The following is a 15,952-nucleotide window of genomic DNA, read 5'->3' on the forward strand; positions in this document are numbered from 1 at the left end:
AACACCGTTACCAACAACAAGGCAGGTACCTCTTTGGCTTCCACGCAGACGCAACAGAAATCCCGTGGCTGCTTCAACGCACACAGGGCGGAATTGCACACCAAGTACACTGGAGGCACAGGGGTAAGGAGGAGTCAAGAGGCCCATGGACAGCCCTCGTCCTAAATCCCTCCTGGCCCAGAAGCCCTCTATCTCCCCATCATTCCATAACCTAACACCTAGCTAGACCTAGGCCGAGCAATCTGAAGGCAGCCTGAATACCTGGCCTCCTAAGAGGTCTGTCTCCAATCCTCTCCCTCTGTCCCCTGGCCAGAACCCACTGGACATGCCAGAAACCATGCCCCACGGAAGCCATCCTTCCCTGGGCTTACCCAGGTTGATGCTCTTGGTCACCCGCTGATGCAGCCTTGCTGTCTGGATGGGCTTGTGATACAGGGGCCACAGGGTGGGGTCACTCACAGCTGCCCACACATGAGACAGCGGCTGGGACACCACACCTGCCCCCAGGAAGCCGTGACGAGTAGAAGAAAACACCTTGTAGTAAATCTGCACCGCCTCCTCCTCACCCTGATAGCTGGGGGGAAACACCAAGGATAGGAAAGGGGGGAGGAAAAAAATGGCTTCCAAGGTCACAAAAGGGAGCTCAGGGGAAGACTCAAAGAAGCTAGGGCAGAGAAGAGAAAGGAGAAGGGAAGCCAAGCAGGGCAGAGCTGGGGTCGAGACATTGCAAAGGAACTTACTTCCAGCCAGCTGTTGCCTGGTGGCTGAAGAGGTTGTGCAGGTTATCTGAACAAGCAGTCATGACCTGGGGACACAGTGGCCACACCCAAATCAATCAATAAGCACCGTACACAAGAGGCCCCTGGCTAGTCTGCCTGCATTTGACTGAATTCCCCTTTGCTCAAGATGAAGAGCCACCAAGAGGCCACAAGCCTTGGCGGCCCTGATCTGCCCAGCTCTTTTCCTCCTTTCTCTTCCTCCCCATCCAGCAGAGGTCTGGCTAGAGGAATGGTGGGGTGAGTGGGCGCAGTCACTCACGTCGGCCACAGACGTGTCCACAATGTGCTTGGCCAAATCCTGGTAGGAGGAGGAGGAAAAGCAGGTCCCCAAGCTGAACAGACTGGATGCAGAACAGCAGCAATTGCCCAGGGAGGCTCTATGGCCTATGAGAAACAGGAGGCTCTCGATGATGAGCAGCAGGGCCCCCACGGCAAAGGCAACCCGGCAGAGAGACGAGGCTGATGCCCTGAGGCGGTGACTCCCTACAGTCCGGCAGGCACCAGCCCCCGAGTCCCCAAACCAGGCAGGTGGCTCTGCCCCACCCTCCCCGCCACTCACCGTAGGCTGCGCTCTTCCAGGCAGAGCCAGCCAGGTACAGATGACTGTTTCTCACTGCAGAACGGCCCTGTCTATCCCCTATCCAGGCATCCCTGGAATCAGGCAGGCTTGTGTCCCCCTGTAGAACAGAGGGTACTCAGGACAAAGAACCAAATGGCAAGCACAGAATTCTTTCCTCTGCCTCTCAACTGCACCCAACAGCTTCCAATGTGATGGCGCCACTGAAAGATCTTCGGGGTGGGGATGACAGGGCTAGATATCCCCTCCAGAAGACAGCAATGGAAATGAGCATCTGGACAATCTCTCCTCACCCTCAAGTCTTAAAAGTTGCTTGTAGGAGAGTTCTAGCAGGGATCAGAACAACCGGGTACTCTGCCAGCCTGCCAAGCGGGGGGTCCCTGGGAGTCAGTGAGGGGTGCCATGTGCTCCACCGTGGCAACAGAAATGAAGCTGTGGCTGGAGGGGGCTGAGTGTAGGCAATGAGCAAAGCCAAAGTGGAAGATGGGATGGGAAGAGAAACAATGAGCTGTGAAAAGCCCAACCCCTGGATCCTGCCCCAGGGCTGCAGCTGAGGTCCTAATGTGTAGCCAACTAGGGATGACCCTCTGGATCTGCAACACGGTCACCACACCTTCAGCTCAGCAGTCCTCAGTGACAAGACTCTCGACCTCTGCTGGTTCAAGAGGCACCCACCATCCTACATATATCAGCACTTCTAGCCTGTTCCCACTCTGAAGACAGTAAGAAGGGGTGAACAGACAGTTCCAGCTCCATGCCCCCTCCTGCCTCAGGTTTAGGTCTCATGCCTCCACCAGCAGCCTTGCATCATCGACCATCTCTCTCTTCACTAGCTGCCTCCACCGCTTCCTCTTCACTGGGTCCTTCCTATCAGCACGGAAGCATGGACAAATTTCTCCCATCTTTAAAATCTTTGATGCCCCTTCCTCCCCCACTGAGACCATCCTCAATCTCCCGCCTTAACAGATGAGCTCCTTGGAAGGGCTGCCACTGTGTGCCATCTCCCACATCCCACTCACTTCTGAACCTGCCCTAACCTAGCATTTGCCGTCACCACTCTTGCAAATACAGTCACCAAGGTCCATGATGTCCACGTGGCTGGATCTGCTGACCGACTTTAGGTTCTCATCTTCCTCAATCTCTCAGCAAGCTTCAACTCAGCCAGTCTCTTCCTTTTACTGAGAGACTCATTTCCTGCATCCTCAGGCTCCCGGCTTCCCCTCCTTCTGGGTGCTCCTTCGCAGCTTCTTTTGTTGATTCATCCTCCTCAACTATCAGCTGATATATTTGGGATTCTTTCAAAATTCAGGCCTGGGCTCTACTTTCTCACTCTGTACTCCCAGGTGATCTTATCTTTTCCCAGTGCTCCAAAAATAAAATCCATAAATTATCCATAAATTATTATTATAAAAATAATATCCATAAATTAATCAATACATATTGCTAAGACAACTAACTAGCCATCTGAAAAAAGATTATATCAGACACCCATTTCATAGGTCATGCCAAAATGAATCAATCCTTTATGCTTTGTGGATCAAAGATATACAAGGGGGAGGGACCAAAAAAAAGGAATTTATTTATTTAAACATTGTGTATTTATTCTTACATGCTTAAATGGCAGTCACCTTCTCAGTATTCTCCATTTGATGCAATACACCCATTGGGACACCTTTTCCACTGCTCAAAACAGTTTCTGAACTTGTCAATTTTGATGCTTTTAGTACTATTGCCATTTTTTGCTTCACGGCTTCCACACTGACAAAACATTTCCCTTTGAGGACTTTTTTCATCCAGGAAAACCAAAAAAGTCTGCTGGGGTGAGAACAGGTGAATACGGAGGGTGGGACACAGGGATCATGCCATTTCTGGTCAAAAACTGCTGAACACTCAGTGTAGCATGGGTAGGTGTATTGTCATGGTGGAAGAACCAGTCACTTGTCGCAGTAAAACACAGCACCAGACAAAACTCCACAGCCTGATTCCAGGCCAGTGCCTATTGGACAAATATTCTAGACTTGCCCCAAGCACAGGAAACAATTCACCACCCCAGCAGGACAAATTTCAGTCCACATCACCATTGCACAACTAAAGTGGCATTAGGCCCCAAATAAATTTCACCATGGCAGTGACCATAGACCTTGGGTGTACTTTGTTGCTACCCTGATCTGGGAGGCTGTAGGCTTTGGGTACAAACCAACACAGTGCCAGTTGCAGTGGCCATGGGATTGCCCATGCCACTCCTCCCCCCAACTTCAGGTAACACAGTGCAGAGGGAGATATCACCTGCTTGGGGGAAGAAGGAATTGTGCATGGAACTTTGCCTTGTATTGTCTTGTACAGTACAGAGCCCACCACAGCACTGGGTTAAGGTGCTTGGCCAGTATTACCACACAGCTCAAGAACCCTTCCAAGGTCTTCCCCAGGTTCATCAGGGCTGGGGATTTCCATCTGTGGGAACACCACAGTGAACCTAGGCCTAGGGTGCCCTCTAGTGCTGTAATGGCTACAGTGACCAAAGTTTTAGTGAATTCAGTCAATTTACACTGAATTCTTAGAAGACCTTCTGAAGAATGACAGGCACAAACAAGGCCAGACTGCAAATATTGGACCAAATTTAAATTTTTTTCAATGCACAGATGTCAACATACATTTACAAGCATCAAGAACATTCAAGGAAATATGACCTCACCAAACCAACTAAATAAGGTGCTGGTGACCACCCTGCAGCGATGGAGATGTATGATCTCTAAAACAGGGAATTCAAAATAGTTGTTTGAGGAATCTCAATAAACTTGAAGAAAACATAGAGAAACAATTCAGAAATTTATCAGAGAAATTTAACAAAGAGATAAAAATAATCTTAAAAAAACAAACAAAAATCTTGGTGCTAAAAAATACACCAAGCAAACAAAAGTGCATTAGAGGATCTCAACAGTAGAACTGATAAAGCAGAAAAAATAATCTGTGAGCTCAAAGACAGAATATTTGAAAATACACAGAGAAAGAGAAACAAGAATGAAAAAGAATAATAAAAGCTTACAGAATCTATGAGACAGCATCAAAAGAGTCATAGGCATTCAAAAGGAAGTAGAGAATTAGAAAGAAATAGAAAGTTTATTCAAATAAATAACAGAACATTTTCCAAACCTGGCAAATAGAAATGGAAAGTTTATTCAAAGAAATAACAACAGAAAACTTTCCTAACCTGGCAAAAAAATATACATATCCAGGTACAGGAAGGTCAAAAGTTACTAACCAAGTTCAACTCAAATAAGACTAGTATATAAAAATCAAACTCTAAGAAGTCAAGGACAAAGAGAAGGCCCTAAAAGCAAGAGAAAAAAAAAAAAAACAGGTAAAGGAGTGACAACAGGTCTGGCAGCAGACTTCTCAGTGGAAATCTTACAGACTAGGTGGGAGTGGGATGACACAAAATTTGGAAGGAGGGGGAAAAAAAACCTGTCAACCAAGAATACTTTACCCAGCCAAACTTTCCTTCAGACATGAAGAGACAAAGACTTTCCCAGACAAACAAAAGCCAAGAGAATTCATCACCACTAGACCTATCTTACAGAAAACACTAAAGGCAGTTCTTTAATCCGAAAGAAAAGGATAATAATGTACAAAAAATAGAACATTTGAAGGTATAAAATTCACTGGTAAAAGTAACATATGGACAAATTTAGAATACTATAATATTATAGCTGTGGTGTGTAGACCACTCATATCTTTAGCATGAAAGCTAAAAGACAAAACTATAAAAATAATAACCACAGCAAGTTGTTAAGAAATAAGCAACGTAAGAAGATATAAATTGAAACATCCAAAAGTCAAAATGTGGGGGGAAATGGAGTTAAAGTACAGAGGTTTTTGTTTGTTCCTTTTCTTTGCAATCGAAGTTAAGTCACCAGTTTAAAATAACTTATTATAACTATGATTTCTGTAAGCCTCATGGTGACCAGAAAGCAAAAACCTATCACAGATATTCTAAAAATAAAAAGCAAGAAATCAAAATATACTACTAGAGAAAAATCACTTAACCATTAAGAAAAAATAATAAGAAAAGCCGGGCTCAGTGGCTCAGCCTGTAATCCCGCACCTTTGGGAGGCTGAGGTGAGTGGATTGCCTGAGCCTGCGAGTTCAAGACCCGCCTGGGCAGCGAGACCTCATCTCTACAATAAATCAAAAATCAGTTGGGCGTGGTAGCGCACGCCTGTAATTCCAGCTACTTGGGAAGATGAGGCGGAAGGATCGCCGGAGCCCAGCAGGTCGAGGCTGCGGTGGCCGGGAACGGCCACTGCACTCCAGTATGGGCGACAGAGTGAGACTCCAACTCAAAAAAAAAATTAGTAAGAAAGGAAGAATTTACAAAACAACCAGAAAATAAGTAATGAAATGGCAGTAGTAAGTCCTTACTTATCAATAATAATCTTGAATGTAAATGAATTAAATTCTCCAATTAAAAGATATAAAGTGGGTCAATGAATTAAAAAAATAAGACTCAACTATGCTGCCTACAAGAAACCCAATTCACCTATAAAGATATGCATGGATTGAAAGCGAACAAATGAAAAAAGAAATTCCATGCAAATGGAAGCCAAAAATGAGTAAGAGTAGTTATACATATATCAGATAAAATAGACTTTAAGTCAAGAACAGTAGGAAAAAAAAAAGCAAAGAAGGTCATTCAATAATGATAAAGGGCAGCAGCACAGCAGGAGGATATAATTAGACAATTATTATTGTATATGCACCTAACATCAGACCATCCAAATATACCAAGCAAACATTAACAGAACCTAGAGGGCTGGACTCGGTGGCTCAGCCTGTAATCCCAGCACTTTGGGAGGCCAAGGTGAGTGGATTGCCTGAGCCCGCAGGTTCGAGACCCGCCTGGGCAACTTGGCAAGACCTCATCTCTATAATAAATCAAAAAATTAGCCGGGCGTGGTAGCGCACGCCTGTAGTTCCAGTACTCGGAAGGCTGAGGCAGAAGGATCGCCGGTGCCCAGCAGTTTGAGGCTGCGGTGGCCGGGAGCGGCCACTACACTCCAGTCTGGGAGACAGAGTGAGACTCCAACTCAAAAAAAAAAAAAATCAAAAACTAGCCGGGTGGTATCGTGTGCCTGTAGTTCCAGCTACTTGGAAGGCTGAGGCAGAAGGATCACTGGAGCCCAGCAGATCAAGGCTGTGGTGGCCGGGAGCATGCCATCGCACTCCAGTCTGGGCCACAGAGTGAGACTCCAACTCAAAAAAAAAAAAAAAAAAAAAAACAGACCTAAAGGGAGAGAGACACTGCAAAACAAAAATAGCCAAGCATGGCTCATTCTTGCAATACCAGCACTTTGGGAGGCCAAGGTAGGAGGATTGCTTGAGTCCAGGATTTCAATACCAACATAGCAAGACTCCATCTCTACCAAAAAAGTAAAAAAATTTGCCAAGCCGGGTGTTACACACCTGAAGTCACAACTACTGGGAAGGCTGAGGTGGGAGAATAACTTGAGCCCAGGAGTTTTGAGGTTGCGTGAGCCATAATCATGTCACTGCACTTCATCTTGAGTGACAGAGTGAGACTCCTAGTGAGATACTGATTAAAAAAAAAATAGTAGGAGACTTTATTTATTTATTTATTTATTTTTGAGTTGGAGTCTCGCTCTGTCGCCCAGACTGGAGGGCAGTGGCCGCTCCCGGCCACCACAGCCTCGACCTGCTAGGCTCCGGTGATCCTTCCACCTCAGCCTTCCAAGTAGCTGGAACTACAGGCGCGGGCTACCATGCCCAGCTAATTTTTTGATTTATTGTAGAGATGAGGTCTCGCCAAGTTGCCCAGGTGGGTCTCAAACCCGCAGGCTCAGGCAATGCACTCACCTCAGCCTCCCAAGGCGCGGGATTATGGGCTGAGCCACCGAGCCCAGCTAGTAGGAGACTTTAACACCCCATTTTAGCTACAGACAGATCATCCAGACCAAAAATCAACAAAGAAACATCAGTTAAACTGCACTCTAGATGAAATGAACCTACAGACATTTACAGAACATTCTATCCAACAGGTGCAAAATACACATTCTTCTCAATAGCAAATGGAACATTCTCCAGGAAAGACCACATATTAGATCACAAAGTAAGTCATAACCAATTTTTAGGAATCAAAACCATACCAAGAATTGTTCTGGGCCGGGCTCGGTGGCTCAGCCTGTAATCCCAGGCTGGGTGACAGAGTGAGACTCCAACTTAAAAAAAAAAAAAAAAGAATTGTTTCTGAGCCTGGGCAACTTGGCAAGACCTCGTCTCTGCAATAAATCAAAAAATTAGCCAGTGTGGTAGCGTGCCTGTGGTTCCAGCTGCTTGGAAGCCTGAGGCGGAAGGATTGCCTGAGCCCAGCAGGCCAAGGCTGCAGTGGCCGTGAACAGCGTGCCACTGCACTCCAGCCTGGGTGACAGAGTGAGACTCCAACTCAAAAACAACAACATGCTCATGAATAACCAATGGGTCAATGAAGACGCGTAAAAGGAAATTTTAAAATTTCTTGAAACAAATGAAAATAGAAACACAGTATGCAAAAACCTATGGAATACAGCAAAGCAGTTCTAAGAGAGGTTTATGGCAATAAATGCCTACATCAAAAAAGTAGAAAGGTCTCAACCTAACATATCTCAAGGAACTAGAAAAACAAGAACAAGCAAAACCCCAAATTGGTAGAAGAAAATAAATAATAAAATCAGGAAAGGAAACAGAGACTACAGAATTATAAAACTTAATGAAACGAAGTTTTTTTTGAAAGGATAAACAAAATAGGCAAACCTTTAGTTAGACTAAGAAAAAAGAAAGAATAAACAAAACCAAAGATGATAAAGGAGACATTACAACTGACACCACATAAACATAAAGGCTTATAAAAGACTATTATGGGCCAGGCTTGATGGCTCAGCCTGTAATCCCAGCGCTTTGGGAGGCTGAGGTGAGTGGATTGCCTGAGCCTACAGGTTTGCGACCTGCCTGGGCAACTTGGCAAGACCTCATCTCAACAATAAATCAAAAAAATTAGCCGGGCGTGGTAGCGCGTGCCTGTAGTTCAGCTACTTGGAAGGCTGTGGCGAAAGGATTGCCAGAGCCCAGCAGGTCGAGGCTGCAGTGGCCTAGAGCAGCCACTGCACTCCAGTCTGGGCGACAGAGTGAGACTCCAACTCAAAAAAAAAAAAGACTGTTATGAACAACTGTATGCCAACAAATTGGAAAAATGAGATGAAATACATAAATTCCTGGATATGTGCAACTTACCAAGATTGAATCATGAAGAAATAGAAAACCTGAACTGACCAACAAAGAGTCATAAAACTAAAGCAGTAATAAAAATCTCTCTTCAAAAAGAAGCCCAGGAACCAAGGGCTTTACTGCTGAATTCCACCAAACATCTAAAAAAGAACTAGAACTAATTTTACTCAAACTATTCAAAAAACTGAAGAGAAGGGAATATTTCCAAACTCATTCTATGAGATCAGCATTACCCTGAATCAAAAACCAGATGAGGATAGAGCAAAAACAAAATAAGAGGTCATATCGCTGATGAACAGATGCTAAATTACTAACAAACACATTTTTAAAAAATCACCACGATTAAATGGGATTTATTCCAAAGATTCAAAGATAGTTCAACATATGCAAATCAATAAATAAGGTACATCATATGAACAGAATCAAGGATAAAAACCATATGATAATTCCAACAGATGCTGAAAAAGCGCTTGATAAAATTAAACATCACTTTATGATTAAAACTCTCAACAAACTGGGTATAGAAAGAACATACCTCAATACAATAAAGTCCATACATGACAAACACACAGCTAGCATCATACTGAACAGGAAAAACTAAAAGCTTTTCCTCTAAGATCTGGAACAAGACAAGGATATCCACTTTTATCGCTTTTTTCCTGAGTTGGAGTCTCCCACTGTCACCAGACCATAGAGCAGTGGCACGCTCACAGTCACTGCAGCCTCGACTTACTGAGCTTTGGCAATCCTTCTGCCTCAGCCTTCCAAGTAGCTGAAACTACAGGCGCACGCTACCACGCCCAGCTAATTTTTTTTATTTATTGTAGAGATGAGGTCTCGCCAAGTTGCCCAGGTTGGTCTCGAACCCTGGGATGAGGCAATCTTCTCACCTCACCTTCCCAAAATGCTGGGATTACAGGCATAAGCTACCGCGCCCGGCTGACATTATGTTAAGTAAGTAATCCAGGCACAGAAAGACAAATACCACGACATGAGGAATCTTAAAAAATTGATTTCATAGAATTAGAGCGTAGAATGGTAGTTGTACCACTATTTTTATACCAGAGAGGCTCAGAGGAAAAGGAGAAGGGGAAAATGGGGAGCGGCTGGTCAGGAGGTACAAAGGAAGAATAAGTTCTGATATTCTATTACACAATAGGACACACACTATGGTGACTGTAGTTAATAATAATGTACTGTATATTTCAAGGTAGCTAGAAGATAGGATTTTAAATGTTAACCATCACTGCAAAGAAATGATGTTGAATGCGATAAATGTATTTATTACCCTGATTTTATTATTATACAGTGTATACAAATATTGAAATATCACACTGTACCCCACAAATATTTATAATTATTATGTCAATTATAAATAAAATAAGACTTAATTTTTTCTGAACTAAACAAGAAAGAATACTCCAGAAAAGCTCAGAAACAGAAGAACAATTAGAGTAGTGGGAGTACTGGCACTATCAAAGAGTATAATCTGTCCTAAGCCATGGTAAAAGGAAAGGAAACCCCTTAAACTTTTTTTTTTTTTGAGTTGGAGTCTCACTCCATCACCCAGGCTGGAGTACAGTGGCACGCTCACAGCCACCCTGGCGTCAACCTGCTGGACTCTAGCGATCCTTCCGCCCCAGCCTTCCAAGCAGCTGGAACTACAGGCACACGCTACCACGCCTGGCTAATTATTTATTTATTGTAGAGATGAGGTCTTGCCAAGCTGCCCAGGGTTGGTCTTGAACCTGCAGGCTCAGGCAATCCACTCACCTTGGCCTTCCAAAATGCTGGGATTACAGGCCGAGCCACTGAGCCCAGCCAACTTCTTTTTTTAAAATTTTTAATTGTAAAGATGTGGGGTACAATTCAGGGTTAGGTATACAAATGTTCATTATGCAGGTACCCATGTTGATGAGGTATGGGGAACCCCTTAAACTTCTGAAGCAAAGATGAATTATCTAGCAAGCATGACAGGGACAACTGAATAGCCATCTGAAAAGAATACAGTTGGATCCACACCTCGGAGTATATATGAAAATAATTCCAAATGGAACAGATTTAAATATGAAAAATAAAAACACAGAAGTCCAAGAAGAAAATTATGGTAGAAATTCTTTATAACTTTGGAGAATGTGTTTCTAGTTATTATTCAAAACAGACATCATAAAGGGAAAACTGATAAACATATCTATCTGATTGAACTCAGACGCAATAAGCAAAGTCAAGAAAGAATGAAGTGCTGGGAAAAATATAATTCATTTCAAAGGGCTATTCTTGATAAAAAAAAAAAAATAAAGAACTCTCATAAGTTGTTAAGATAAATGAGCAAAGGATATGAGCAGATGGCTCCTGAGAAAGGAAATACAAATATTTAAGCATATGAGAAAAATGAGATACAATTTTTCAGGAAAAATCCAAAGATTAGATAACATGTGGTGAGAATGTGGGGAAAAGGAGACTCTCAGCTATTGCTGGTGGGAGTATAAATGAGGATATCTGTGAGAGACAATTTGTCCATATCTATCAAAATTTTAAATGTATATACCCCTTTATACAAGTCTAGTTCTGAGAATTTATCCCATAGATATATTTGCCCATGTACAGAATGATACATGCACACAGCTATTCACTGAAATATTGTTGATAACAGCAAAAGACTGAAAACAGTCCAAGTTAGAATATGATTAAATAAATTACAGTACATCTCCACAATGGAATGCTATGCACCAACGGAAAAAATGAGAATGCTCTTCACACATTCAAATAGAAAGAGCTCCAAAATATACTGAGTGAAAAAAAGATGAGGTATAGAACAGTGGTATAATATGCTTGATTTTGTATGCATAAAGAGCTCTAAGAGAATCCCCCATTGAGAATCCCCCACTGTTTTAACCTTGGTGGGATGAGGGAGAAGGGCCAGGCAGATTGGGGGTTGGGAGGGTATTTCCCTATATTCCTTTAAGCATGTTGAGTAATCCTTACCCAAAGTACTTGGGACCAGAAGTGTTTCAGACTTCAAGTTTTGAGGAAGGATTTTGGAATTTCTGCATATATATAATGAGATATCTTGGGGCTAGGTCCCAACACTTTTTTTTTTTTTTTGAGTTGGAGTCTCACTCTGTCGCCCAGATTGCAGGGCAGTAGCACGCTCCTGGCCACTGCAGCCTCGACTTGCTGGGCTCCGGCGATCCTTCCACCTCAACCTTCCAAGTAGCTGGAACCACAGGCGCGCGCTACCATGCCCGGCTAATTTTTGACTTATTGTAGAGATGAGGTCTCGCCAAGTTGCCCAGGCGGGTCTCGAACCCGCGGGCTCTGGCAATTCACTCACCTCAGCCTCCCAAGGCGCGGGATTACAGGCTGAGCCACCGAGCCTGGCTAGGTCCCAACTCTTAACACAAAATTCATTTATACACCTTTATACATAGCCTGAAGGTAATTTTATACAATATTTTAAATAATTTTGTTCATGAAACAAAGTTTTGACTACCACATATCACATGAGGTCAGGTGTAGAATTTGCCACTTCTGAGGTGAGTGGATTGCCTGAGCCCGCGGGTTCGAGACCCGCCTGGGCAGGTGAGACCTCATCTCTACAATAAAATCAAAAAATTAGCCGGGTATGGTAGCACGCGCCTGTAATTCCAGCTACTCGGAAGGCTGAGGCGGAAGGATCGCCAGAGCCCAACATGTCGAGGTTGCGGTGGCCGGGAGCGGCCACTGCACTCCACTCTGGGCGACAGAGTGAGACTCCAACTCAAAAAAAAGAAAAAAAGAATTTGCCACTTGCGGCATCATGTTGGTGCTTAAAAAGTGTTGGATTTTGGAGCATTCTTGATTTCAGATCTAAGAATTAGGGATGCTCAATGTATATATTTTTGCCTTTTATACTATATGAATATATTATCTATATAAAACATCACACTAGCCGGGTTCGGTGGCTCAGCCTGTAATCCCGCGCCTTTGGGAGGCTGAGGTGAGTGGATTGCCTGTGCCCGCGTGTTCGAGACCCGCCTGGGCAGTGAGACCTCATCTCTACAATAAATCAAAAAATTGGCCGGGCGTGGTAGCGCATGCCTGTAATTCCAGCTACTTGGACGGCTGAGGCGGAAGGATCGCCGGAGCCCAGCAGGTCGAGGCTGCGGTGGCCGGGAGTGGCCACTGCACTCCAGTCTGGGTGACAGAGTGAGACTCCAACTCAAAAATAAAAAATAAAAAATAAAATAAAATAAAAACATCACACTGAAAACATGCAATTAGAGGAAAAAGAAACACTACTCAGCTGTTAAAAAGAGTAAGTCAGCACTAGATTTACTGATATGCAATGATGTCCAAAAGATATTTTTAAGGGGAAAAAGTAAAGTGACAAAGTGAGTGCCATATGCTTCCATTCATGTGGCTTACAAAAAGATATACATATTCATACAGATGCATAGAACATCCCTGGAAATATGCACCAAACTGGGATAGATGACTGCTTCTGGGGAAGGCAGATAAGAGAATCAAAGATGCACCTGATGCATGTCCTTTGCTGCTGTTTTTTAATTTATAAAATGAATTTCTAACATTTATTCCCAGCCAGGTCCTATCTATGAGCTCCAGATATGTATTTCTAACTGTCTACCTGATTCTAACTGTTCCACCTAGATTTCTCACAGACACCTTCAGCCCAGTAAGTACAAATCCAGACTCATGATTTTCCTCACAAAAGTGGTCCTCCCTTCAGTGTACCTCAGCATTGTTTACATCACTGCCCCGCAGCTGCTCAAGTCAAAAGTGTTTGCTCTGAGTACACTCAGACATAAAGATGAGAACAACAGACATGGGGACTCCTAAGTAAGGGGGATGGGGTGGCTATTGGGTACCCTCTGAAGCTAAAATTTAAAAAAAATTTTTAAGCGTGTGCTGTTCTCGACTCCTCCCCCTCCCTTCCCAACATCCAAACAGTCACCGAGTCCACAGATGCTCTCTCTTCTTCGCACCCACATCTGTTCATCTTCACTGCAGTGCCCCAAGCCATGCAATCATCTCTTCCTCAACTTTGCCAGAGTCATCTGAACAGGTCTCCCCACAGCTGATCTTGTCTCCTCTTACAGTCCGATCATTAAAAGCTTCCCATCACTTTCCCAACTTAAAAGCTTTCCATCACTTCCAGCAGGTTTCTCACTTTTTGGAAGTAACATGATCAGGTGGATTAGAAAGGGGCCAGAATTCTCAGTATAGTCTACATGAACGGGCCTTCCTAGTCCTTTCTCATGTCATTTTCCCATCTCATTCTTTACATTCCAGCCACACTAGTCCCTCAAGGCCTCATTGGCTGGGCCCACATCTCTCCCAACAATAGCACCACTAAGCTTTTATTGCAGGAACTACCTCTCACCCTTTGGTCTCAGTTTAAGCGCAACTCTTCAGAGTATCTCTACTTACCTTCCATACCAGGTCAGACCCATTTCATGCTGGCTGAGCACGTCTTCTACAAACAACTCATTGCAACAATAATCAAATAATCATAAAATAAGCTATTTAACATTTATCCCTCATGTTTGAGTCTGTTTAAGGACAAGAATGGTTTTACTCACTGCTATTACTCTGAATGAATACGCAGAGGGAGGAGAAGGCAGAACTGAAGGGAAAACCAAAGGCCTGCATGTCAGCAGAGGCCTCCAGGAGACAGAATGTCCTGCCCAAACTCTTGCCTCAGAAGCTCAGCAGTGCTGGCCCCTGTCTGGTTCCCAGCATCTGCCTACTCACCATATTCTCTGGGGACTGGAGCTGGCCCGACAAGGCTGAGCTGCTATTATAGCCAGAGGTGATGCCAGACGAGAGGCTTCCATTGGAGCTGGTACACAGGGAGCTGGAGTTGACCAGGGTATGTAGTTTTTCCTCTTCCTGGGAAGGACAAATCATCAACCAGGCTTTGGATGCACCCTCCCACCCCAAACCACTTCTTCTCACTTCTACAGTTCCTATTACCTACCTCATATGGCCTCCTTGACAGCCTCACACCTCTCCATGCTTGCCCAAAGCCATAGCTCCTCACATTTCCCCATGACCCCCCCCCCACACACACACACACTAAAGTCTCTTCATCCCAGGCTCTGGCCTGAGGACAGGAGATGGTCTGATGCGAGTGTAAAGAGAGAGTGAGCCCAGCTTTGAGCTGGCACCAGAGGTTCTCACTCCCTCCTCCAAATGTTATGTCCCAAGATTCAGGAGCAGCCACAATGAAGGCAGACCCCCCCAGTCTGAGGTCTGCCCCACACTCTAGAGGCCTATCCTGAGACCAGAGGCTCACCCCACCCCCCACCTTCCACAGCTGAGAAATAATCTGCTGGCGGATTCTCAGCTTTTCTTGTTCAGTCCGCTCCCGTAGTCGATCCCGGGCCTGGGCAATCTCCACCTTGGCCTCCTCACGGGCCCGCTGGTAGTTTCGCAGCATCAGTTCTATATCAGAGGGTGGGTGAGCAGACCTTGACACTGCCTCTGGGCTTCTGAGGAAGATCACAGGGCAGAAAAATACCTTCTAACTTGGTGGGTGGGTGATAGCCCTGACCTGCCCACCAGAGGCTAGCTTATCACCGCCTTCTTGAAGGACCCATCCTCCCTTTGCCCACAAGGTCTTAAAATCTGATTTTACATCCTCAGGAGAGGCTGCTGGACAAATGGAAACCGGCCATTTTGAGGCTTAGGCCTGCAGACTTGCATAGCATGTTAGAGTCCCTCTGCCCATCCTTTCCTGTGACTTACCTTTGCCCTGCCTCCCTCACCCCCGCCCTCTCACATCTCCTGCCTTCCATTCACCCCAGTCTCCCACAGCTCCCTCCATTTGTACACAGGCATAGAGACCACTCCAGTATGCTAAATCTCCAGCCCCTGCTCCCCACAATCCCTTCCCACCCACAGAGGCTGCTCCCTGCAGTGTTCGGGGTCCACCCCTACCTGGTGGTCTTCACCACATCCTTCCTCAGTTGCTGCAGGTATTCTCGGCGCCTGCTGGGCAAGTCAAGGTCCCGGGTGGGAAGATCTCTGTTGGGCAGAAGGCTCAGTTGTTTCTGGGGGCTGAGGCTTCGTGTCCGGCGAAAGTTTCTCAGTCGTTCAGCCCGCTCTCTCCTCAGGGTCTCGATGGCTTCTCTTTGCCTGAGGTGAAATGTAATTGCTTCACTGAAGCTGGCCCTGAATGCTCTTCACCTTCAATTCTAGCTCTGACCCCTGGAAGACCCCAAGGATGAACAAGGACAGAGGGAACAGCAATCTATGAATTTGCTTGGGTTGGGTTCCCTTTCCTCTCAGCCCACCCCGTGCCCAACTCCAGGCTGA

The 15,952-nt window shown here is 44.9% G+C and overlaps 1 protein-coding gene across 1 annotated transcript in view; it reads right to left on the minus strand.

Annotated features, from left to right (window-relative positions):
• Positions 1-15,952, minus strand: part of STARD9 (StAR related lipid transfer domain containing 9) — a 142,846-nt gene that overhangs the window by 2,313 nt on the left and 124,581 nt on the right. Inside the window, exons 24-31 of the mRNA XM_008059483.1 lie at positions 15,575-15,772; positions 14,943-15,126; positions 14,387-14,524; positions 1,339-1,456; positions 1,039-1,163; positions 741-805; positions 372-574; positions 30-109 (exon numbers count right to left, since the gene is read on the minus strand). Coding sequence (XP_008057674.1) covers positions 30-109; positions 372-574; positions 741-805; positions 1,039-1,163; positions 1,339-1,456; positions 14,387-14,524; positions 14,943-15,126; positions 15,575-15,772 — 1,111 coding nt within the window. The remainder of the gene's footprint in view (positions 1-29; positions 110-371; positions 575-740; positions 806-1,038; positions 1,164-1,338; positions 1,457-14,386; positions 14,525-14,942; positions 15,127-15,574; positions 15,773-15,952) is intronic.

This window comes from Carlito syrichta, unplaced genomic scaffold (genome assembly GCF_000164805.1).
Source record: "Carlito syrichta isolate Samal-C Ts95f unplaced genomic scaffold, Tarsius_syrichta-2.0.1 Scaffold91562, whole genome shotgun sequence".
Taxonomy (NCBI): Eukaryota; Metazoa; Chordata; class Mammalia; order Primates; family Tarsiidae; genus Carlito; species Carlito syrichta.